The sequence below is a fragment of the Anopheles coustani genome, chromosome 3 (assembly GCF_943734705.1).
Source record: "Anopheles coustani chromosome 3, idAnoCousDA_361_x.2, whole genome shotgun sequence".
Lineage (NCBI taxonomy): Eukaryota > Metazoa > Arthropoda > Insecta > Diptera > Culicidae > Anopheles > Anopheles coustani.
The window spans coordinates 88,263,436-88,289,929 of NC_071288.1; the positions used below are offsets into that span (position 1 = coordinate 88,263,436).

At 43.7% G+C, this 26,494-nt stretch overlaps 1 protein-coding gene across 1 annotated transcript in view; it reads left to right on the top strand.

The window, feature by feature from the left end:
• Positions 1–240: 240 nt before the first annotated feature.
• LOC131258580 (potassium voltage-gated channel subfamily KQT member 4-like) overlaps positions 241–26,494 on the top strand; it is a 32,276-nt gene continuing 6,022 nt past the window's right edge. The window contains exons 1-5 of the mRNA XM_058259929.1: positions 241–1,361; positions 8,583–8,800; positions 18,142–18,317; positions 18,395–18,646; positions 18,737–18,985. Coding sequence (XP_058115912.1) covers positions 241–1,361; positions 8,583–8,800; positions 18,142–18,317; positions 18,395–18,646; positions 18,737–18,985 — 2,016 coding nt within the window. The remainder of the gene's footprint in view (positions 1,362–8,582; positions 8,801–18,141; positions 18,318–18,394; positions 18,647–18,736; positions 18,986–26,494) is intronic.

Here is a 26,494-nt window from a genome sequence, read left to right on the forward strand (position 1 = left end):
CGGTGCTAGGGAGAAGACATACCGGGGTCAAACCTCAGACGGCTCTGAGCGAGGAGGAGTAGAGCGAGCAAGTAGTGGTGCTGGTGGTGGTGGTGGTCGTAGTGCTGCGCGTTCGTGAGGCGTACCCGAAGGGGGACGAGGATGCCGGATGTGGGCGGCCAGTCGAACGACGGTCGTGGTCCGCCGACCCGCTGCTAGCAACTCGCGTCCGGCGACCGCACGCCCGACCGATACTGCCAAATGTTGTCGGTAGTGCTGAGTGCAACCACCACGATAACAATGAACAGAGGCGAGCAGGAGAATCTCTACCGGCAGTCACGCAATCTTCGGCTGCAGCAGCAGGAAGCGAAAGCGCACCAAGAGCAGCAACCCGGTGGTGGCAGGCAGCGCCACTACTCCTACGGAAACATCCACCAGTACAGCAGCGCCAGCATTGGACTACCGCCCGACGCCGCCATGATCGCGCGCGGTCTCGGTTCGTTCGGGCTGGACGACCATCACCTTCAGCAGCAGCAGCAGCATCAGCACCAGCACCAGGGTGGGACGGCGTGCGATGATCTGGTGCTGAGCGTGCTCAAGTCTCCGGTGAAGGAGACGACGAACCTGCTGGCCGGCAGCCGGTCGGCGATCTCGGCGAGTACCAGCGCCGGTAGTAACGGCATCGCGATGGGCTCGACCGGGACGGGCGGGACGCTCACGCAGACGCCGAGCCCGTGCGCGGGCGGCGAGATGAGGAACTCGGGCGGTGGGGGTGGCGGGATGATGAGCTACCGGACGCTGCAGGGCTCCGAGGACGACCTGGTGGACGACGTCGAGTCGGCGATCGAGACGACCGAGCTGAACGCGAGCGATCACCACGCGTACAAGAGTCTCCACCCAGGGTCCTCCGGCCCTTCTTCCTCGTCCCCGCGGGCCCTCAAGTTTCTGCGGCGCTTTCGGCCGGGAAAGCCGGCCCGCGCCTTCGAGCCCCACCACAAGCGTGTTCCGACGCCGATGAGGCGCAAGAATCGGGGCCGCTCGAGGTCCCGCTCGACCGACATCCTCGACGGGGTCGGTGCGAGCCCGGGCAACATCGTGGACGACGATGACGACGACGATGACGTCGATCTGGACGAGGACGCGCACGAGATTCAGGGTGTCTCGCTGGGCGGGGTGGGCACGGGGGAGCCCGGGGTGCCCGGGAGCGGTGGGAAGAACCTGGGCGTCCCGAACCCGTACTACCCGATCGCGCTGCCGATCGATCAGGCGTTCAAGGCCAAATACGTTTTCCATCACCGGCGCGGAAAAACCGTCCAGGAGCGGTTCTACGTCTTTCTCGAGCATCCTTGTGGCTGGCTGTGTTTTGTATATCACTTTTCTGTGTAAGTATTGCATTGCAATTATCTTTTTAACCTTTTCGTTTCGCAGTTTGACGTGTTCCATGATGTAATTAAATTGTATATTGTATATGTTCTAGAATCCTCATGTATATGTTCGAGAATCAACATTCATTACGTACATTTTTTAGTTAAAAAAATTACTTTGGCCATGTTGAAATAAATCTTGTTCTTAGTTCAAAGTGGAATCCAAACAGCGGTCAATTTTCGGTCAAATATGTCGAAAACGGCTGAATATTTTTACAAAAAAATAAGGCCCTTCTTAAAAGGCAAAGCTTTATCTAAAACAAAAATTTCAGGATTTTCTGTTCGAACAGTTCCGAGAACCAACTTGACTTCCCCTAGAATGCTTTTTTGCGGTAATTTCCACCGCTCTTTTTATCACGCTACAGCTTCGCTATTTTTGAGAATTTTGCAAATCAGTAAACGGTTTCTTTTTAGTACATTTGTTGAATATCTTCTGGCCTTTTCTTATTTTTTGATACACCTCTTCATCATTCTGCTAGCTCGGTGTAATGCAAAAAAGGTCTAAATAAAGTTTTTTCAGTGTTTTTCTTTTCAAAATGTTCAATGTAAATCTAGAAAAAAGCATGCTCTAGAAAGCTAGAACGTTAAGCAGCATTTAAAAAATAAAATCATATTTTTGCAAGTACAAATGATGCCATCAATTGTCCTCAAATCCAAATTAACGCCAATTACCATAGTAACAACCTATGGATGATTCTAAAATCCACGTCTTCAAGGTCAAATTGTGGCGTCATTTGTTATCTAAAAAATATAAAATTGTTTTGTGGCCTATTATATAAGCACTATAGCGCATACCTATTTTACATTACACATTATTATTATACAAGTAATGGCGTGTGTAAACGAAATGTCAAAATGAACGCCAAAAAGCATTCGGGCAAGATTCCAAAGCAATATAAACATGATATTATCCTGTCATTTGTGCTCGATATGAAACTCTAAAAAGGCTCATTCATCCATCCCAGTCAAGCACCTTGGAACCCCCGATTTAAAATGAATCTTTTTCTTGGGCGCGTACTCAAGTTTGAAATATGTACTGTGTTTATAGGCATAATTTATTGCCTGTCACGGGAGCCAATATGGTTTTGTAGCTCAAACACAAACGTTAAGAAGGGGAGAGACAATCCTTGCTACGGTGTAGGAACTTTGCCAATTTTATAATCCCACAAATGTGGCTAAAAAGTTCGCAGCTATCTTCCGCTTCCGGAGTTCATGCCTTCATGTTGTCTTGTTCAAATATGAAACAAGTGGAGCGCCAGAACCACGCTGCTACGGAGCAACTTGTTGTAGCTATTATTTAATTAATGAACCACATAAGCACATAATTTGTGTACTTACGGGAACAAGGAGATGCGAGAGTGACTTGTCGCTTTGTACAGCAGAAAGACACAGGGAATGAGGAGAGTTCTGAAAGTGGTTACATTGATAAGCCGTGGTTTTTGAAGCCGATGTCATCCGGAAAAGGAGCCAGTTGCGGAAGCGGAGGGCAGGAAAAACGCGCCCACAACAATCTAGGAAATTGGTGCGCCAATGTTAGCGATACCATCCGTTTGCCGATTTTAGTGGGACATCGCGGAAAATTGCACGCTTGACAGCGTTGTCAAGTAAACTCCCGAACCACTCTTCCGGATGAATCTAATTCCTGGGAAATTTTCCCGCTAGATAGTTCCGTTGTGCTACCTCCAGTGGCATTGTTCCCGGTTGGTCCTTGTTCAAGGAACTGTGTGTGGGTTTATGGCGTCTCTGTAGCATTAATTAATGGCAGTTTCTTGTTCGCCTGCACCGTTGCAAAACCACCCACCCCACCCAATGCTGTGCGTGCGTGGGAAAATGTATTTTTAATTGCATTCTGGAATTCACCGAGCGTCCGCCGAGTGCTGAGTTCGCAAACGGTGGCATCATTTCCGATCGGAGACTAGCAGGTGGTTGGGAACAACGTCAGCACAAACCATCAACAACACCGCGAGGAATCAGAATGTCGCATTATGGTTTCATGTTTTTCGTCGTCACATGTAGTCATCATAATGATTGTGCCGAAACAAAACCAGCGTCGAGCGACGTCGGGTGCAATGCTGCAATGTTGCCCTTCATTCTGGGTGGGGTTGGTTCGAGTGTGCTCCAGGGAAATCCATGATTACAGACAGCAAGGTTCTGAAGTTCGTGCAGTACTTTGTGGAGTATACAATGTAGTGCTTTATGTGCCGCAAAGACGAGGAAACAAATGCAGTTCGACAGCACGGGTAGTACTTTGTTGGAGCTCTGCAGTTTGGGGAAGGATTTGGTTGAGCACTTGTTGAGCAGATGCACTTATTGAAATTTTATAGCGTGAGCACATCCACAACATGGAAAGCAATGGTTGTACTGTAGGTGTATTTGCTTCTCTTATTTTAAAGTGAACCAGAGTTGATAGAATGGAAGTGAGGATGCAGATACTTTTGTTTCCTTTTCTTCTTAAATCTGCTGAATTACGCAAAACATTTCTTTTGACATTTTTACGAAAGCAGAATGTGTAAGAAATACAAAGAATGTAAATAAAATGGAATTTTCCATATTCTTTGCTTGATATTTTGGTATTCAATGGCGATTCATAAATTTAATCCGGCTTAAAAATAATGTCATCGCTAGAATTCTTTTCGCGTTGAAGCCTATTTCAAGCTCATCACCAATCAAACCTGGCGTAGCTGAAACATTCCTCGCCTTCATTCAGAGACCTGTGAGTCCGAATTCTGGCAGGAATTTGAGGTATTTAATTTTCCACTATCTCGCAAGCGTACGGCCTAGGGTGTAAAACCCTACCCTACAATCCTTTCCATCGAGCTACTTGGGTTCCACGTTTTCACGGTTGTGAGGACCTGATAACCTTTGGAACGACTGGGAGGGTTTGGCGTGCGGAAGCGGTCCTTTCAAATGCTACCGAAGTAAATCCTAGTCAAGCACCTGCCGCATCGTACACGTCCACGAAATGAACTGCAAAGCTGAGAACTTGCCCGCTTCGCTGCTTCGGTCGGTTTCAATTTATCAATCATAGCTCGTTGTAGGGTTGGTTGGGAGATCCAGCCCCAACCGGAGCCATTGTTACCATCCGTCGGCCTAGCAGCACTCTTGGGTCCAATCATGGTTCATGGTTGGAGCTTTAGGAACCGCGCGTTCTTGAGGAAATCCCGCTTGCCGGGCAAACCTTCCGTACTCTAACGCGGGTAGCTTAAACAAATCACTCTTCGAGAGATTTAATACAATCTTTTCGTAATCTTCCAACGATACCCGCGGGCACCGTGAGCTTCCACCGGAGAAGTGGAGAAGGAGGAAGAAGATTGTTCGTAACGATACGAAATATTTGAATCTAATACCGGTGGAATTTTTCAATCCACTACCAGCGCAAACCGGGATATCAATACTACCGCCAGCCTACCACCACGTTTCTTCAAATTGTCCTCATGCTTTGTTCTCCTCGACTTATTCTGCTTCCTCAGAAATGTATCAGACCTTCCAAACCTTCATCCGAATTGATTCTCGTTCAGATTTCGGTGAGACAGATAAGTACGTTTGTTCAAAATGGTTCACGAAATCGAACTATGGTTGTTCGTAGGAGAAATCTTTAAAACAATTTTTTTAATTTTAACTTCGCAATTGATAAAATGTGATATCCTTTACTAAATTAACAAATTTGAAGTGAACTACAGAATACATACGATACCATTTGTTAATTGTTAACAAAAAAAAGTATACCTTGAACAATAGAATCAAAGAAGAACTCGATAATAAATAAAAGAATGAAAACACATCAAATAAGCAAACTAAAATTTTGCTTAACTGCACCAATTCATCTAATAATTCACAAGCAGCAGTACGAACTGCTTGTTATATAGGATTTGTCATATTTAGTTAGGAACACTGTTCTTGCAAGATATGAAAAAGATACACGAAAATTATATTTCATATATTTTATCGACCTTATTATTTTTTGGATAAAAGTCTGTTTATATTGTTCTGCTTCCAAAATCTGTAAATTTTAACCATTTTCATCTCTCTGTTGTTCCATTGTTCTTACCCTTTGCCAATGAAAGTGCGCGAGATAGTGAACAGATTTTCTGCAAAACGGAAGTGATCTGATCTATCCTTTTTTCCCACAATCCTCTTCTGGATACCTTTTTCCGCGCGTGGAAAGTTAACTAGGGCACTTCATCTGCTCGTTCCTCAAACCCCGTCCCAGAAACGGCCGAAATCCCGAGAAGATTGTGCTTCATGATTCCCATTCCACCGTTCGACGCTCACCGTTCCATTACATTAATCTAAAATTAATGTGCATCAATCAGTGTACCTTGACGAGCAGATTCGAGGGAATCCTTTAGGATTAAGGAAGCTGCACGATGCATCTCCGGTGACGTAGGTATGCTTTCTAAGAAATGGGGAAAAAGGTCGCACCGGCATAAGGAGAGAAAGAGAAAGTAATGTTTCCTACACGATGATTAAGTTTGATGGAAGCAAACATTTTCAATTAGGTCCGTATTCAATCATTCAAAACTTGAAAATTTCTTCGAAGCTAAGTTGCGTTTTCTTCAGGAAACCGTAACACGTTTCGATTATCGTGGCACACGTGCACGCCCCATCATCATTAGCGGCAATTACTTTGGCAAACGGTGCAAATTAAAATCGAACATTTGCATTTTACGCACACGCATTTTACGGCGCGCTCGATCAAATACATAAACCCTCAATCACGCTATCAACAAAACGATCCTAAACGTTCAAATCGCTTTGGGGTAGTAATGGAAAACGATCGATTTGCTCTTTAATTAGTGCGATGACAGGTGCGTCTGATTGAATTAAAAGATTGAATTATAGATAATAGATACCGGTTTTCGCAAATGTTTTGGTGTGCCATTATTTAGTTAGTGAAGGTGTTGTTTCCATGCAGAGGAGTTAAAATAAAAGCAGCACTTTGCTATCGAAATAAAATACAATTTCACTATGGACTTTCGTTGGACCATTTCATCATCAATAGTATCCCGTTTCACATTTCATATCCATCACTATGTACACAGTTACTTTTGAGCTCATTAAAAAGGAAATGTAACCAACGGAACTTCAAACACACTTTGTTAAAACATAAACACAAATATTTCCGGAGGGAAACCTGAGAATTAATAATGAATTTTAAGTATTGAGTCCGGATTACAAAATGAAATCAAATGAACCGGGTCTGTTCAACGCGTCACAATAATCGCACGGCTTGTTATACAAACGGTTTGGAAAACTCTTCAGATCATTCCGATTCACACAACGCGCTCCATCTAATCCTGGCCAATCTGTCAGCGAACAAAGAAAACATCCAGCAACCCGAATTACGCCTATCTGGCGAGGCTTTTCGGCACGTTCGACCCTGGTGAAGCGCTTCGTGACAGCAAGTGTCATCTGCACCGTCTGACGGACGGGCTACCGGAGGTTAGCGAGCTCCTCATCGGTCTGTCATGCCGAAAAACCGGTGTCAGTGTTTTGCGAAAGCGGAAGAAATACCTGACTTTCGGCCGGAAAAGCAACAGACCCAATGTTCGGAGCAGGGCGCTTTTTGTGAGCCACGGCCTACCCTTTTCATCATCCGTTGGTGACGGTTGGTTCCTCCTTTTGACAGCGACATACGTTGGTGATGGTGGTGGAAAATTGCTGGTACCGAAATATCCACCCACTCGTCGGTACGGAGCACGAACGAACCAGAACTGCCGGGGATGTAGCTATATTAGCCTATATCAGCGCGAGGCTGTCTTCCAATCGCGTAAATTGGTTTCCCGGCCTCAGAGCCACTTCGCCAATGCGAACACCGGCTCCCATCACACTCTCGCGAATGTTCTCAACGGCTGGAAAGCGATGATCTTCACCACAAGGACTTCTTGATTCGCCGGAAAATGAACACTTACGGTGGATGACACCCGATCCCACCCGGATGGAGGGGGTTATCCACGAGCTGTAGCGGAGTGGAACTCTTGCTGGATAAATCGGGATCGCGGAAAAGGGTGGAAGACGTGGTTGCCAGTTTTTGTTGTTGCTTTGTTGCATCCAAACCAGAATACGGTGACACATTTTGCGATGGGGGTTTTTTTTATTTTTTTGCTTCATCTTCTCGAGTCCAGAGCATGTTGAATGCTTAAGCGAAGGACGTGTTTATGGAGCGCATGCACATGATTTAAATTCTATTTCCAGAAAATATTATACAATCCCCATTCGCGCACCCGTTCCGTCGTGCATCTTGAGTGAAGCGATAGAGCTCGGTGATGGGAAAACACCGACGAGAAACCAACTTGAAGATGATGAAATATGTTCGCCGTATAACCTCGCAAGCATCTCGCCTTTTCCTGGCAGACGGCCCCCCCCCCCCCCCCCCCCTTCACACCGGGTGTCTCGAGACGCTCGGCGTATCCCAACAAAGAACCATTAAAGTGGGGCGATCATTTCAAACTGCGAAACTGCTTAGCTCGCTGTAAAATCCCATAAAGCGGAACGGATTTCACCCGGTTCGACGAGTCGACAGCCGTGCGGCGATGCACTCCGCGGCGGTTTGCCGGTTTCCGGTCGTAAAACCCGCAGCAACAACTCCGCCATCGCAAACGGGTTCGCATAAAAATGATGAAGAATCGCTTTACTGCGCTTTGGAGTTTGGTGCCCGTTTCGTGGTGGAAGCGCCACAAAAATGGTGATCCGCGTGTTAAGGCGTGCCAGGCGTCATAGTGGTCAGCGCCGTGGTCGTAAAGTAGTGCTTCAATTTTTGCACTTTTGCAACGCCAATCAAACGTTGCTTTCTTTCACTTCAATCGTGGTGGAGGTAATTATGCTAAAAAGTAAAAGTACAATAATCGACAAAGTACTCTGGCGTCGGGAATTTCCATTGTGAAGAGTGCTTGCCACAGTTCTAGTAGATCAGGACTTCGAAAAAACGATTTTCTAAACTTTATAAGAGTCGTGAAAATTTAACAAACCATCAATGATTGATGGATCAAACTCTATATCCAACACCTCATTTTTATTATACCATTCCCAAGCTATATCGATCCAGAAAAGCAGATAAAACAGAGTATATTCAAGCAAATAAAACAGAGTACATTCGATTTGTGTCCTCTAAAACACCTTTTGTATTTATTGTTCAATTCTCCAATTCTAATCATTCCCTTCCGCCCTTCTCGTTCACAGATTTCTGCTTGTGTTGGTGTGTCTAATATTTAGCGTATTATCGACGATAGACGAGTATAGTAAGTTCGCGAACGAGACCTTATTCTGGATGGAGATATGCCTGGTGGTGTTCTTCGGCGTGGAATATCTCGTCCGGCTCTGGTCCGCCGGCTGCCGGTCGAAGTACATGGGCTTCTGCGGCCGGTTACGCTTCATCCGCAAGCCAATCTGTATTATAGGTAAGTGAACGAACGGGAAATGGTATGAATTTACGTTCCTTTTCCTCAGCCGAATTTATTTGCGGTGGTATGAAAAGTTTTTCTTGACGTTCCTTTTCCTCTGTTTTTCTATGTGATGAGAACTACTTAAGGCTCTTCTCTATAGCAGTAAACATTCAGGCTCTATAAATGTAACACAAGTCCAAGATACTTCATCTAAAACCAGGAGATCGACTCCAAGTAAGACCTGTGCATGTTATAACCATCACATCTCACTGAATGAAATAGGAGCTAGATAAAACGTTTTCCTCTTCAAATAAAACAGTCATCAACTAGCAAAGGTCAGAGTTTGCAGCAATCGATAGCAAAAAGCGAAGAACCGTTACCTCTTCCAAGGACCCAACGGCACGACACACATACAGACTAGAACCTTCTTTATAGCTCATGCAGCCTGTTCGTGATGCCACCGTCCCCGGCGTAGCGTAGTCACCTTTGCAACTAATTTCAAATTCATTAGAAATTAAATTAAAACACGACACTTCGATTTGAAATGCATACACTCGTACATATTTAACTGCAGCACTTTCAAGGTGCCTCCGGTGATGTATGCATGCGCCGACGGTACGGTCGCAGGATCGTCTAGCGCTGGCAGATATTCCCTGCACGACGACGTGGCTGCCTTTATTTATTCTTCCACTTCTACTTTAGCGCGTTGCGTTAATTCCGGTCATGGTGGTGCTTTCCTTGGTGCCTGGTGTCGGGTGCTGTTGTTTTATTTTTCATGCCTTCTTTCCGGTTTGCGTCCCGAGGTGTCCTTACCAAAGCCCGACCCCTTTCTCCACGACACCGAATGGAATAATTTAAACGAGGACCCGGTGCTGCACCTTGCGAGCGGCAGAGCTGCCAGTCCAGGTGCTAATGTGGACCCCCTGTTTCCGAAAGGCTAATAAATGAGCGTCAATTTAAGGGTTCACCGCAACTTGGTGCATAAATAATTGTACACCACCACCACCATGACTTGTTTGCCCATCGTGTTCTAATGCTTCTGCTAAGCATCGTTGAAACACGACGCCTTGCGGTAAGGTACTATCAACTAAAACATCTACAGTGATACGAATTCGCATCGAGACTCTTAGCGTGATTTTTATTTTATATGCCAGAATCCTGCTCTTTTAAGGCTTCACGCCATGAATTTGCCAAAACCGGATGACCCACAACCAGGCTCGGCACCGTAAGACAGAATTGTTATTACGCGTGCCCTGCTAAGTAGAAGCTTGTTGAAAATTGAGCCTTTCCTGGACTCGTAAACACAATGGAGCCTTGGTGTGCTGGAGTTTGGACAAAAAATCTCAAAGTCCTAAAATTAAACTCAAAACAAAGATAGAAAAGTAAATCGTTAACCGACATAAATAGAGCACGGTTGAACTGGTCCGTCAAAATACCAAGTGAATGTAATAATTTTTATCTTAAATTACTTGCAAATAACAGAATTAAATCCTCTGAGAAGATTAAATTAAATCAACCGGATCTCTGCTTTTGTTAAGTTTCATATTAAATTTCGTGCGACTTTGTGATAGCAATTTGTCTAGTATTAGCCAGACAATTTGTAAAAGCCTAATTTTATAACATTGCAAGGCTATCGGATAATGTATCATGGAAAGCTAAATAAAGTAATAAAGTATTTAACAACGTAAAAGCATTAAACTAGATCATTGTTCAAGGAAATTTCTTTTGCTTGGCCTCAGTCGTAGTGTGCATCATGGACCTTGTTTGAGTTCCTTTAATGGACTTCGTGGTACTATCAAACTATTCAGCGAGTGGACAGCTGTGGCCTCACTCCATCGCACGATCATAGAGCCTGCTGATCTAGTCTTCCGATGGCGCTCGAAATGCGGTTAAATCTCATGAATTATTCATATGCCCTGGGCCTGGACACGGCCTACTGTATATTTGGGGCCAAAGTTCCCTTTCGGCGGTCATTTGGTGGCTGGTACTTGTACCAGCTTTCGGCTGTTCCGTTCTTTTTCTCGTCCCACGCTAGATAAAACGATGTAGCATGGCCGCAAACTATGCCCAAACCGGCGCCATATGTTCCACTGTACTTCAGGGGCCCTTGGAGCAAAACGGAATGCTGCAACCCACGAGCAGAATACAGCAACCCTGGCGGGAAGGTTTTTCCGTGTGCCCAGTCGCCCGCGTTCCCCGTGGAACATTGCCGCTCATTAGCATTTCAATTTGTGTTGGCGAAAAAGTTACTCGTTCTACAAGGTTTCGTTCCATCCATTTCAATGTCGTCGTGATTTGTCCGTGCATTTTTTTTCTTTTTGCGCAGCACTCATTCAAAGTATTACCTGCCTTGTTGGCCTTCACCCTGAGACTGAGACATAAAGAAACGATCTTCAACGGGTTAGAAAAAGAGTGCAACGAAAGCAGTCTTTCTTCGGCAGCGTGGGGAAAACCCCGATGAGAAATATGATTCACGAAGCTTGCGGACTTTCCTGCAGTTTTCTTACGATTCCATCGAGTTCTACGGAGGTTTTTCCATTTTCTTGTACCTTCGTGCCGAACTAATTTGATACTAGCTTATGAAATTTACTGAACACGCTTTTTCCCACTAGCGATTAAAATCCATTGCTTTTTCGTTTGCTGTCAGAGCGCTTATGCCATGAAGTAAGCTCTGACCTGAAAACGGCAGTAGGAAGATAAATAAAAACTAATTGAAATGCTTATGGTCCATCGTGAAGGTCGACCGTCGCCAAGATTTGAATATTGCAACCGACTCAACAACGATAATGAGTTTCACACTGCCTTAGTGTAATTAGGTAGACCATCATTTTCCTTCAAATTAACCTCGATATTTTTATCCTTTTTTGTAAAATATATTTGAAAACTTGATCATAAAATAGTTATTCATTTTATAACATATTCTGGAAGAGGGTTGTATGTTTATGTTACATTATAGGAAAAGAAAAGTAAACGAAGTTATAATTTCTGACTATATAAATTAAAAATTAAAGTGAAAGGAATATAAACAACGAAATTTGAATCTATGTGAAACAAAATCTAGGTTTGATGTTCGGATGCATCACAAAACTTCACTGCGTTTTCCTAGAAATTATCATAACTAAATGAAGACACGAATGAAAAATAGTGGCGCTCCTTTATGTTGACGGATTAATTATTTTTACACTTACGCTAATCCCGAACGCGATCTTTCTTCGTGATTTTAATTGGGCTCTTTCTGTATTGCAACTGATGCAGGGTGAAAAAAACGAAGCGAATTAACAAACATAACGAGCGCACGGTGCTCTGATTTAATGACTCATAACCCTCGTCCATCCTAGACATGAAGGGAAATTAAAACAATAACATCATGCTAATCTCCACCAACACAAAGTGAAACAATAACATCCCGCTTTGGGTCGGTGTGCGTGTGTGTGTTAGTGTTGTTTTTCCTACTCAACAGTGGCACAATGGTCCCTCAGTGTCCTGTTTGGGTAGAATTTTTCGCAGCAACAAGTGCCATCAGCACCCTTCACCCTAAAGCGAAAAAGCGTCGAGGAGTTTCCGCTTGAAAGAGGAGAGGCCGTTTTCCGTCGAGGATCATTTTTCCCGCTCATTCCTTAAGCTTCTTTTTTCACTCCTACTGGCCAGACCACGAGCGAGGGAAATGAAAATAGAACCGGCAACAATGTCGTTCACGACTAGTACTCGACTTTCCACTCATCTTATTTCAATCGTGCTTGTGTTTCTAAAGTCGCTGCTTAACCGCGTTGAAACAAAAAGGATATTTTTTTCATCCATTCAAGCTTTTCCTTTTTCCATTACATTCTAATGCTCTTTTCTTATGCATGGCTTTGTTTAAAACAGCCAGGCGGGGCTGCTTAGTAAATGTTAGTGGCTTTAACTGGCTTTTTTTGTTCGTCTCTCTTCGTTTCCCTCGTGTACTCTGCCTTTTTTCTTTCGCTTTTCTCCTCCGCACGTCTTTGATTTCCCCCCATTCCCACTCTTAACTGCTCGGTTGAAGTTAGTTCACTTTCTGAAGTTTCACTTTGATCATCTTTGTGCACGTTTGTTTGTGTTTTGTTTTTTTTCTGGATGGTCTCGAGACCCGTCTAGAAGCGGCTCGGGAACGAATTTCTCTTTCATCGTCGGGCTTTAATTTCACCACGCCGCAGGGGCTTCGGCCCCCCTCCTCACCACGCGTTTTGTGCGATGGCTATCAAGTGCAATTTCCCATGAATTTCCTCCGGCCTTTGCCCGCCGGCGGCCAGTGAAAAGATTTGCAAGAAATGAAGTGAACAGCGGCGCAATAAGTGTTCGAGGCGTGAGTCTAGCTTACCCCCATCCGATACTGTTTTCTTTTGGAAAACATTGTTTGCCGCTGATGGGTGGCTTTGAACGGTTTGGAAAAGTATTTTTTACGGGTATTCAATTAGATCTCGACATGTTTCAATTATGTACACCATTTAAAATCGTTGCAACGTTTGTTATTTTTCGATGGTTGTTATAAAAAGATGATATTTGTTGAGCCAGGATGAATACTATTTTTGTCTATAAATTCTAAATGTTAAACAATTGATCAAGGCATGTTTACTAGTTTCTATTGTCATCTTCTTTTATATTCTCTTGCTGAATCAACAATTTAAACAATTGTTCCAGATATGTTTTCTAGTTTCTACTGTAAGTTTCTTTTTTAATTGCTACTTGAATCAGTTTTTAAAAACATTTATTCACAATGTGAAAGTTTGGTCAAATCTTTGCTACCATAATATACTTTAAGTTCTGATTTGTACACAGTAATTTTTGTCATTCACATTCACATCGAATTGAATTCAACTACATTAGCATAACCCCATCTATTAGTTTTTCCTATGATGTTTGCTAGAAGTGTTGCATCGGAAAGTGCATTGCAATTTCAGAAAACGTTGCGACGCATTTCAACGGTCACATGCCATGTTGTCATTATAGAAAAACGCTGGCAACGCCAGTCCACGCAAACTTCGCCGCTCGCCAAGCGCAGTGCAAATATTTTCGTGCATCGCTAAGACAAGCGCCCAAAACTTGTCCAGCCTCGTGCCCTTTGCGGCGGACGTTTGCCGTTGTCTATGTTTGAAGTTTATTCGCAAATTATGGCCCATAAAACGACAACACTGCTGCTGGCCGCGGGGTTTGCAAAATTCGAGCACGTAATTTCATCAAAGTTTTATCGTGCGTTTGCTCTAGTTTGTTTTTGTTTTTTCATCGCTTTCGCACACATTGCCGATGCAGTTGAATTGACGCTAATAATAGCTGCAGTTTCGAGGTGCAATTTGCCATTTCCGCTGCAAAACGATGATGATGTTTGGAGGGCAGCTCATAGGAAGGATGTTTATGTATAAGGTAATAAAACGTGTTTAAGGGTTCTTGTTGTTATTTTCCCGTTGGCTTACATCCAATGATAAATATTTACGAATGGGTTTGTTTGTTTATGTCCAATTTAGAATGGGTTGAATAGTTAAAAACACTTTATTGTTTATACTAATTTTGTTTTATTTATTTCATTCCCTAGTTGATGTTTTGTTCAAGCAAACCGTTATGAATCCTATGCAAAGTTTAAACACACTTTTTGTCAGAATTATCTTTGCCTTTAGCACCGTACCTTATCTATTGGTGTTGATGGGCAAATATTTTCCTTGCAAGCAGTTCACCATCGGTCACCGGCTGCAGTAGTTTCAGGCTTTAGGTTTAAGCCTTCGATAATGATGTTTGTTTGGAGCTCCGGGGAGCTTTAAAACCTTCCCTTTGTTGGCACACGGATCAGCGGCCCCCGGTCCCTGGTTGTTGACTTTTCCAGACCCATCTGCCGTGCTGCACGATGTGGTGAACAATTAAAGAGTAAATATTTGATAATCAGCTTGGGCCAACACTGTTACCATTCTTTGTTCCCGCACACAACGAAACGGAGCGTCGAATTTCTTTGTCGCAAAAGCTGAAACAAAAACCCGAAAACCACAAATGATCCATTTTTCCTCGCAAGTTCCATGATTCTTCTCAAGGTTTCTACTGTTTAAAACAACTATCCTTGTCCTCAAAAAATGAGGACGAACTTAATTTGAAACCGTTTCCTTTCTCTCCCAAACCAAACAGGTGTTGTTTCCGCCTCGACGCCAAATTGACCGAATAGAGTCAGTATTGGCGTAGCTAAAAGGCGTTTAGCGTTCTGTCGCTTCGGGCACGAAAGAGTGACCGAAAAGCGTTCTTCTGTGTGACTGTTTGATGCTAAACGTCATTCCAGTGCTCGAATGCGATGCTTTCATTTCATTGTTTGCCCGCGGGGTGGGGGGACTTGGGCCACCAGGCGCCTCCATCTGATTTTTCCCTCACTTCCGCGATCCGGCGCGTGTTCGCATTTGTTGTTTGCTCGGGCCCAGAAGTTAAGCCCACCGTACGAAACGGGACATAAAAACCCGACCCGGTAGCCAACGGTGACATATTTTCAGGTGTGCCAATGATGACATTCCGTAAAATTGTCACCATTTACTGCCTGGCCGTTTATTTATTCATTATGATTTTCCCTTTCCCGGTTCCGGAAGTTAATTTGTGGCCGAATGGAAACAAAGCAGCGTCGATAAAATGTTGAATGTTGGTTGGGGAAATGAAAAAAAACAAACCCCACGGTCGCTAATGAAAATGAACGAAATGATGAGAAATAATCGTCACGAGGAGAGGAGGACACAAAATTAAGGTGACTCGTCGAATTATCGTCGGCACAGGAATAAAGGATGACGGTACTGAAACATGAAACGTGCATTAAAAGCTACGGCTCACGGTTGAACGGTGGCACGCAACGTTTCGCCAGGTTTGTCAGCCATTTTCGACCGTTCCCTATCGTGATCGAACGGTACAGCTTCAAATTTCAACGGCTTTCCCTATTTCATGCCTTGTACCAATCCAACTCACACTCCGTACAATAACATTTGCCATTTGCAAGCGTGACAGGTTGTTCCGTTGTTTTTTTGTGAGTAAAACGTGTCCTTGTATTTTACCGATGAAAGGTAATACCTGCTGGAATAGTTGTTTGGATATTGGTGGGAAAAATCCTCGCAAACAATTAAAGTGTTTTAACTAAAAAAATAAAAACAAAACAATATCCAGAAAATGGTGGCCAATTAGCGTCACTAACATTTTTATTTCCCATTTCAAACCAACGACAGTGTTCCGCTGTTTCGCCAAGAATGAGATTAGAACATTTTTGAGAACCACCACCACCCTCTAACGTCCTTCGTGGGCTATTAATATGAACCAATTTTCAACAACCTTCTCCCGGGAGAGTCTTCGTGACCGGACGGGTCCACCCGAAATGTAATTGAAATCGCCATCGCCGAGCTGTTGCACCGGCTCGGAAACGCCTTTTTGGGTTAAAACGGTCTCCAATTTATGATGATTACGAAAGGACAAATCTTTTGCGGACAATTGGTGTTCGCCTTCTCCCAAATGGGGTAAAAAAATAATCCAAACCATTGCATCCCATCCCATCTCCAGCAGCTGTGGTGTTGAAAAGTTGTGGTATTTCCGAGCGAATGGGGGGTTCGATGGCCACATGTTCCACAAATTTAATGGGCTCTTGGTGACATCGCCATATTCGTGTAAATGGTCTTTCCAAGATGAGATATATTATTTACGAACTTGTTCGGAGGAACGGAGAACAATTAAAAACTAAAATCGACACGCTTTAAACATATACAAACCTTGGAAGAATAGATAATATAAAGTAATATAAAATAGAAGGTTTGTTTTTCTCAATCAAATTTAAAAACTGAACCAACCAAGAGTTTAATAGTTTTTTTCCATTAAAGTTAGCATAGGTTTTTTTAGTTGGTATTAGTTTGATACTTTTTTTCCTCTAAGCTTAAATGTAAAACTTCGTTTTATTTTTAATTTTTAAACTCGATTTGTCAACATGGTTCTTCGTTTTGTATGATTGTGTGCCAGTAGAAATACCATGTCATCCAACATGGGACCAATTCATTTCTTTCCCGCGTCGATCTCGGAACGCAACGTTCAACGAACCGTCTTCCGTACGGAGCAGCGGTCTCTGGCAACTTCATTTGTCATCCGGCCTGCCACGGGGTCCATTGTTGAGAAAGATGTGAACAATTGATGATGATGTCAGGCGGGAAATCTATCTCCCGCTCCAAACTCGGTTCCACATACCTCACACTCCCAGTGCCCAGCGACCGACGACGACGCAAGTGGAAGATGATTTGCTGCGGCAATGTGTTCCATGTACGCTGTGTCTTTGCCCCGACACCACGCGGTTGGTTGGAAAATTGAAAGCACCCATTTGTCAGTGTCTTCCGAAGATGATGTCCCCGGTCAGTCGTGCGGCTCAGGGGAAATCTAGACGGTCGTTTTATTTTGTTCGGCACGATTTTTTAAACCATTTGCTGGTCCGATGGTCTATGCAGATGATGGATACAAATTTTAATATCGGTAGGATTTAGAGCCTTTTAACGCATCGATAGAAATGGTTCCTTTGTGTAAGTTTTCCAGAAGCGCATCTAAAAGGGTCAGAGATCCCTGTAAATTATTAAGGTTTCCGTACAAGGTTGAATGATTCAAATCTGATAATTGATATCAGTTATAAATTGACTATCATTTCAACGATGTCCCTGATGTATCTGACTTTTATGATGAAAACTAAAAACTGGAGTCGTCTATACAGAATTATGAAAAAAAAACATTTCAGGCATGCGTTTCATATATTTTAAGTTAGTAAATAAACCAGCTTATAGCACAGATACGTCGTCTCTTGTCAGTCAACGAAGAAGTTTTAGAGTGTATCAAGTTTTTCTGCATTACTTCGACACAAATTGTACATGAATCAATAACCACACATAACAACGAACTTCAAATATAATAATGACATCACTAAGCTGCAGTATAAAGCAATAGGTCATGACATATTCGAACTATTTCAAATAAATACAGTTAAAGTAGGGTTAAAAATGTTAACGAACTTCCTACAGAACTCCTAGGTCATAAGTACGGAAAAGTTCGGAATATACTTCTGACTTATAGTTATACTCTTCAATTAACAAGAAAATGCACTTGGGTTACATCAATTACTAAATACATCAAACATAAGCTGAAGGCCTCACTAAAGAATTATCATGACACGGAATACACGTTTCATATCACTTTATTGGACTTTGAGTACTTTTAAGCATAACCTGCGAAAGGTAACACATAAGACATAGACATAATTGAACCATATAAGAATTGCTTAATTAAAATATTTAGTTTTCTTTACATTACATCAGTACACAAACAAGTTCTTCTATTAATGAACTCTTCCACTCTTCCCGTCTCATTCGCAGATCTTATTGTAGTCGTAGCGTCAATGATTGTGTTGTCATGGGGCTCAAATGGTCAGGTGTTCGCGACGAGCGCCATCCGCGGCATCCGTTTCCTGCAGATTCTCCGCATGTTGCACGTCGATCGGCAGGGTGGCACCTGGCGGTTACTCGGCTCCGTCGTCTTCATCCATCGGCAGGTAAGGGACTCCGTTGGCTGGGTGACAGTTTTCTTCAATACTTATACACCGATTTGTTCGGACTTGCATTTCCGCAGGAGTTGATAACCACGCTGTACATCGGTTTCCTGGGGCTCATCTTCAGCTCGTACTTCGTGTACCTAGCCGAGAAGGACGTGCTCGGGCCGGACGGGAAGGCCGACTTCGCCAGCTACGCCGACGCGCTCTGGTGGGGCGTCATCACCGTCACGACGATCGGCTACGGGGACACGGTGCCGCAGACCTGGATGGGCAAGATCGTCGCCTCCTGCTTTAGTGTGTTCGCAATCTCGTTCTTCGCACTGCCGGCCGTAAGTAACACTAGCTGAACATCCGGTGCATCAAACCCAGGTTCATTATGGTCTATCTCTTTTGTTTTGGAAACAACTTTCCCCCGGTAGGGTATCCTGGGGTCCGGATTCGCCTTAAAAGTACAACAGAAGCAACGCCAGAAGCACTTCAACCGCCAGATACCGGCCGCCGCCATGCTGATCCAGTGCCTCTGGCGCTGCTACGCCGCCGACAAGAGCTTCCACAGTGACGCCACCTGGCAGATCTACGTCAAGTCGAACGACAACGGCAACGGCAACGGCAACAGCAGCACAGCCCTTCCATCGCAGTTGGGCAAAGTGAGTGCGATGTTTAGCGGTGTACGTTTGTATGTTTTGGTGGTACTTTCCTGGCATATTCGCATCTAATATACCTCTAGGGTGGTGATGTGTGGTATCCCTCCGATTAGTAGTCGACATTCGACATTGGCTCTGTTTTTTTTCTGTTTCCGATTGTTTGTTTTCTGTACAGCTTATTCGTGTCGTTTCCTTAATGTTGCCTTCCTTTTGGTTTATTTCGTTCTCGATTGCTTAACACACTGTAATCTAACCTTACTGTCTTTGAATTCATTTCCTATCCACCATTTGTCTTCAGTAAGGTTCAATTCCTTACTAAAACACTTTTAATTCCGTCAACCTCGCTTTACGGCATAATGACATAATGTGTTCGACCGTTCTGAAACTTCTGTTTCATTTTCCTATGGCTTCATTGCGGTTGTTTAAAGTTCTCCATTTTACTGCCGCTACTGACCTGCAGAATGCAGTTTTCTTCATCAAGTCCTTCAAATATTACATCACGTGTTCAACGAACCGGACGTTCGATTTGTACGTTGATGTCGTAACATCTACCGCACTGGACATGGTTTAGCCTGTTCGGTTACTTGAACTTTTTTTCTCGTCGGTCACCTCCATTCTTCAACGTGTTCTTACTGCCCTGTTGTACTTTTCCATTTTCCCTACCAAAAGTTCCCCGTTCGCGAATGATGTTAGAAGGAATTCGCACACTGCTTTGCCCGTTTTCCACTTCCTCCTCCTATTATAAATCAATTTTTTGTTCTGAGGTTCTGAGAAGAAAGCGATACTCCAACCCCGGCTAAGTATTTGGAACGCTTGTTAAGGTTTCCCACTTTATATTTCCCCCTTCCCCGCGTCCAGTTGTAAGGTTTGATTGCAAAACATGTAACAATCGTGTAGGAGCACGGAACCACGGAACCCGCTTGTAGAAACTGAATGTGTACCAGCTTTCCCGTTGTCTTGTTGGATGTATGGGCTTGTTAAACGGAATCAGTGTTCGGTGGATAAGTGTTGCGATGGTTGTACATTAGAGTGTCGTTGTTGTTTGTGGATGGGGCTAGATTGGGCAAGTTTGTTCGCTAGTGTGCTTTTAACTGCTTCCGCTGTTCCATATCCATAAAGATGAAAACCCCGCTTAACCCAATTTGTGTCTTAAGCCGAGGATTAACTCCTCTTCTCTAATATCAAAGTGGTTGTTCAGTACCTTAACTTTTCGTTTGTTTCAAACAAAGCGTTTTATTTGACAAATATCACCAAAAGGTGGTTTAGATTACATCAACTTTTAATTCCCAAGATGTCTCCAAGGTCCACGAAAAATATTTTAATACAGAGTGAGGCAGGAAACTTTTCTGTATCATTCGTAATTGATAAATAATGTGTGTTTAACAATTCCCACTTTTCTTATTTTTTTAACGATATTAATTGTTCGATCGATTAATTGATTAAAATAATTAATATCCTTCAAAAAATAAAAAAGGTGGAAATAGTTCAACATATTTTTGTAAAATATTTTTAAAATGAAGTATTGTACTTTAATTCTAACTGCCTTTAACTTCTTTGTTACATAATCTACACAACAAACCATCGTTTGAATAAGACGTTTGACGTAAAACGACTCAACAATAAACAATGTAATCCATGCTCACTGTAAAACTCTTCATAATACATAATTCCTCATTATTTTCACGGCGATCATGGAAGGAAGCAACAAAAATTTGCAATTTGTTTGTGCTTCTTAACCATGGCCATTTCCCTTCTGCCTTTTGCCCTTCTTTGCAAACACGAGTAATCGAATCCGTACATTTTTCACTCTCTCTCAGCAACATTGCTGCATCCAAAGTGGGGCAAAATAATGGATTGCTCGCTGCACAATTTCCCACCCGACGCAGTGTCGTGACAACGTTCGCTAAAGTGCGCCACTACTGAAACAAATCTATTTCCGTCCGTCAGATGACTGCGGCCAACAGCAAACTTTCCGCCAACGATCAACCATCCAATCGCAAATGAGCCAATTTTGCGCCAACCGGCGGGGGAGTGGAAAGCGTATTGTTTTCAATTTTCCCTCCCTCTTTCCGATGGTGTTTTGAGCCCGGTTTTTTTCCGTTGCGACTTCCGGTCTCGTTTGCTTCCGGGTTTTCCGGGTTCCTTCGTTTGCTTTGGCCAAAGTCAAACAAAGTCCCAAACCCGACCGGAACCCTCCCGAAACCGAACATCCGTTTTGGGGTGGAATACACACACACAAACCAATCAATCAATCAGGCACAAACTCTCAATCAAACGAATGGTACCCATCCGTCAAACCGAGCCTTCATCGTCGCGCATTGCATTAGCGGCAAATTGGCAAAATAAAACAGAACAACAGAGGCACTCAAAGCAAGCGGGGAGTGTGGCAAAAAAACGGTTTTGTGATCAAATTTAAATTTTGACAGCTTTGCGAAGTGGTTTCGATGTTGTGTCTGTTTTATTGCCATCCAACGAGGACATAAGAACAAAGCACATTCAAATGGTTTCGCGAAAGAGCGAACGAAAACAAAGATCAAAGGACGAGGAGAAAATAAAAAATAAAAAAATAGTCTAACGCAACTGGTTTTAGATTTATAAAACTGCAGCATTATGGAACCATTTTCGAGGATCGTAGATCTAAAGTTGTTCCACCCATCTAGTGATTTGTGAAAAATGGCGTGTTTAGGTTTTTTTGTTACTAATACTTGCATTTGTTATTCTGCGATTTGTTTTAGCTGTTTTGCTTTTTTACATCCCGTTCTCCTGTTGATTTCCGTATTTTGTTGTGTATTTTCCCTCTCTCACACTGACGCTTTCGACTTCGATTCCATTTGGAATGAATTATTCAAATCGCATTATTCGATAAAAACATGGGCAAACGTTTCCGGGGCGCATAAATTCCATTAGCGAAATTCGGCAAAAATAAAACATTAAAAAACACCTTCCGGCAACCTTCTGGGCAAGCCGAACTGGGAAGCGAAAAGATCCATTTTCCCCAACGCGAACCCCTTCCGTCGGGTTCGGGATGGGTTTTTCGCGGGCCATTTTGTTGGGGTGATTATTTTTTTGTTATTTGACTAACGATTTTTCTTTGTTTCGCGTGGCCCGTGCCAAAAGCGGGGAAACCGATCGTGGAACCGATCCGTCCAAGAATAAGGTCGTTCTTTTTTTTGTTTTTACTTTTGGAGTTTGTCGACCTGAGTGCCGCAAAACAAAAGTGATTCATCTCATATCACATTCCATTCGCGAAACGTTTTCTTGTTTGTAGCTACGTACCGTATGATTGAGATAAAGTTGTTTTTATTTCCATCAGCAGCGGGATGATTCGATTCGAAAGTGCTTTGATCAAAACATGATTCGATAAAGCCATTTCAAAGCGCGATACCGTGAGGGGCGTGTTTACTCAATGAGAAAATTGAAACGTGGAATGTACTTTGGTCTTGTACCTAGTATCAATTCCCATGTGAGTGAAATTTGATCGATTTTATATGTTTCGAGGTGAAGAATTGATTTTATTTGCAGGAATTCGATTTCAACGATGCAAATCCATCTGTGTTTTAAATTATTTAAACTGAGTTAAATTTGATAAAGAAGATCAAAAGTAGAAGCAAACATTTAATTATCGAAGCATTTTCCTTCGGATTGTTCTCGTAAATTCCACGCCTCGAAAACATTCCCGCCGGGTGTGAAAGTATTTCGACGCAGATTAAAAAGCTAAATTGAACGACCGAATTGCGACGATGCTGCGACGATCGTCTATTTTTAGATGACATAATTTTAAATATTCCGTCGGGCATTCCTTGGTCCGTATCGACCGAAAATGGAAAATGTATTCAAACCCGCGGTCAAATTAATTTGCATTTGCCTGGCGCAAGAGTGTTCCTCGAAAAAGGCAATCAGTCGCGAAAAGCTGAACCTCCCGGCCGAAAGCTCGGAAGGCAGTAAACCTCAATATCGAAGTCACTCCGGAAGGCGGTATCCATTTGCATAAAAGGGGTTTGGGGTCGAATTCGATTTTAATTCTAGAATGTAGACAGTTTCGAAAAAGATTCGCCAATTTTCGGAAGAGTAAATTCACCTCCAGGGCGCCCACCGTCCATGGATTGGTGGAGTTTTCACATCACTCTCGCGTGGAAACTAGCCAGTAGTGTCCGAATTTATACTATTGTTCATTTATCAACGAGAACTTCACTTCCATCCCCGGTGTGGTTTAGTACGGAGTGAGTAAAAATAGCACCAGGATCAAATCATCAACGGCGCGTTATGTTTTCGTCGGTGGAATTTATTCGTTTCTCCCACCGTTCGCCCCCGGACACTTCGCTTCAAAATATTGCTGAAGCTTTTTGACGAAAGAAAAAGCTTACACGTTTTTGTTCCCAACATCAGCGGTAACATTTTCCTTTTCCTCGCGTCAGGAAGAAAATCACTCATCAACGGTGATGATGATCCCTTCTTTCACCAACTCCCCTTTCCAACCTCGACGTGAAAAAAACACATTTCCCGACTGATTCTAGTCTGTGCTTCCGGTGGAAATATGTTCCTTTCAACGTTATCTGAGTGAATTTTCATTTCGCAACACCTAAAAAGATCCTCTACGAGCATTTTCCTACTTTATGTTCGGTCTCGGCTACCCCATAACCGTATGGAAGGTGGGATTTTATGGTAGCAACATTTGTCAATTAGGTATACGACTTCGTTTACGATTGTTTCGTCTTTTCGGTTATCATGTTCTGATCAAACAGAAATCACGCCTCCCGGAAAACTCCGGCACTCAAAAGCTCCACGAGCGATGGAGGTGTTTTCCTTTTTTCTGCCTCAACGAAAGAAAAAAGAGTTCGTCTTTCATTTCTGTTTTCCATTTTGACGCCATCCGTTGTGCGGAAGGTACGTTCATGGGAAATAGGGAGAACTAAACAAACGGAAAACAAACCAACAGGGGCACGGCGTTGTGTTTGCAAATTTCCACCCTATTTTCCACATTCCATTGGCCTTTGGGGCTTGTTTGTTGTAGGTTTGAGTATCCCCTGTAACTCGTTGCTCAATTTGTTCATTTTTGGCAACGCTCGTTTGCAATCTCCAATTTTACAACGCCCACCGAATGGTCCGGGAAAAGACAAAAAATCACTGAATTGATAACTTCCCAAACCTAACGTCAACCGCGGGGAAATCCGTCTGTGTGCCTTGCGGTAGGTAAAAGGAATGAATGGGAATAACGAAGTGAAACAAACAGAAAGCATCCTCAAAGACTGAAAAATGGTTCTCGATATGCGGCCATCGCCCCCCGTCGTACCGTGTTGCGGTTGAATGTGAAATGCTGTTAATGTTTGTGGTTTGCTGATGGCTGAAGCGGCTCCGATGGGTTCCGGTGGAGGAAAAACTTCCGCTTTGATATTGAACCGGGAAAACGACCGAGTCGGAGTGCCGGAGGCAACGCCTCAAAAGCTACCCCGAAGCGGGTGTCCGGAGTTTCCAGGAAAACCACCTCCCTCCCCTTCCCCTTTCCATCTGCTTCACTCCTACCTCCCCCTCCTTCTCACCCCTCCTACTTCCTGTCATGTACCAGGAAGGATTCGTGTTGAAAAGGGAACCGCTCGAAAGATAGCGCTCAGGTGGGTTTCACGGCTGGGGAGGGAAAAAACGTGGGAAAGAAAAACTCCGGGGGAAAACATTTTCTTTCACGAATCGCGCCAGTGATGGATTGTTCCGGGCGTATGACGTGCCGCGGGACGAATGGGAGGGATGAGTGGGAAAAACTTTTTCCCAGACACATTAGCCTTCTCCAGTGACGAATTATTACACCGAGAGTTAGTTGGGTGGAGGGGGGAGAGGGAGGAGGAAAATGTATGAACAGGTGTTTGGAAAGGTGGGAAAATGGAGGCCTCCTTTTTTTCGTTCCCTTTCTTCCTATTACCCTTTTCTTCCAGTATAATACGGAACAACTGAAGCAACGTAGTGGGTTTACATTAGCGGCGGGTTTTTTCCTCTCTATCAAAACTTTCCATAAAACTTAGTTCTATTTCCCAACCATCGTTAAGACAATGGATGCCTTTTTTTTTGTTTTTCCTCTCCCACAAATATACTTATGTATCATTCCACGCGCTCGAGAACCGGGTAAGACAAAACCTACCTTGCGCTTTGCGGTCTCGGGTTGCTACATTTTCATGTGAGATTGTTTCCCCCTTCTAACCCTTGCTGCCCAACCTCCCTCCTCCTTTTTCTGGGCCGTTTGCAGCCTCTACTTTTTACATTCCATTGAAATTCTTCAACCTTTCAGTCTTTGTGCGGCAACGGGTTGGCTTTTTGCAGCCGGCAATGTTTAAATATGTTGCGAGCGGTTGGATTTTTGTTTCCCTCCCCCGGCCAACGGCAAGAAACGCAACACGTGCACAGATGTACGTTTTCTGTGTCTTGTTTTTTGCCTCCTTCGGTCAAACAAACTCCTCTTCTCCGGAATGCTTACCACCGAAATGAAGATCTCTAAGCCGAGAACCCGCTATGAAGTTCTAGAGCCCTTCGGTTTGCCGTACAAGGTGTGTTTGAGTGTTTTTATTTTATTTCGTAACCTTGGGAGAAGGGTGCTATCCTGCTGCTGCTGCGCTCCCGTTTGTGTGACTCCACTCCGTTGCCTCGACCGACGGCAAACCGAGCAAGCGGAAGGTGAAGCATCCGACGCATACGCTCTGTGATACTGCCAATTAACGGGAATTGTTTACAGCAATTATGCGAAAGTAATTACACCAGGAAGCCAGGCCAAGAGGGTTGTGGGATGGGTTGTGGGCGGAACTGAAAATCACCGAGAGCTTAAGCACTGCGGAATGTGATAAGGTAATTACACGAGTGGCATGCATGCCCCTACCGTTTAAACCAGTGATTTTTTACGATTTTCCTAGGGAATTTTCTACGGAAAAGGATTTAATAGACATGTTTTGTTAAAGTTTTCTCGGAAAAACACTTCTCACAAGGGCTTTTGATTAATAGGAAACGAGTTCGTAAGCATCAACGAAAACCACAAATATTATTGGGGTTTGCTGTAATTAAATAACAAGCTCATCCTGTGTAGGAACCTTCCTTGGTATTATTTCTTTTCAATCACCCAAGATCCTCCAATTCTCGTGAGTGGCTTCCTCGACACTCGCCGGAGGCAAAAGTTTTCCCACTTCAAACAATCAAACCATCGCGCCTCGTTCGGGAAAGTGAAGGTGCTATTGCTTTTCAACCCTCGGGACCGTCTGGACGCAGACACGTAACGCGTGGAATGAGTTTTCGTCGCGCCGGAAAAAAAGAACCGAAGCCGATTGATGATCCCGATGACGAGCGGCGTTGATTGATTTGTTACCGATGACCGATCGGCGGAACGCTGGCACGAACATCACTGGGGGTAATAAAATAAAAAAAGAAACGAACCGACATAACGACACGAAAACACACGTCCACCGAAACGGTTTTGGAGAAGAGACAACGCAGCTGGTGAAAGAACGGCCCAAAATCCACCGTGCGTTGTGGGGGCAGATAATCAAATTGCAATCCAATTCA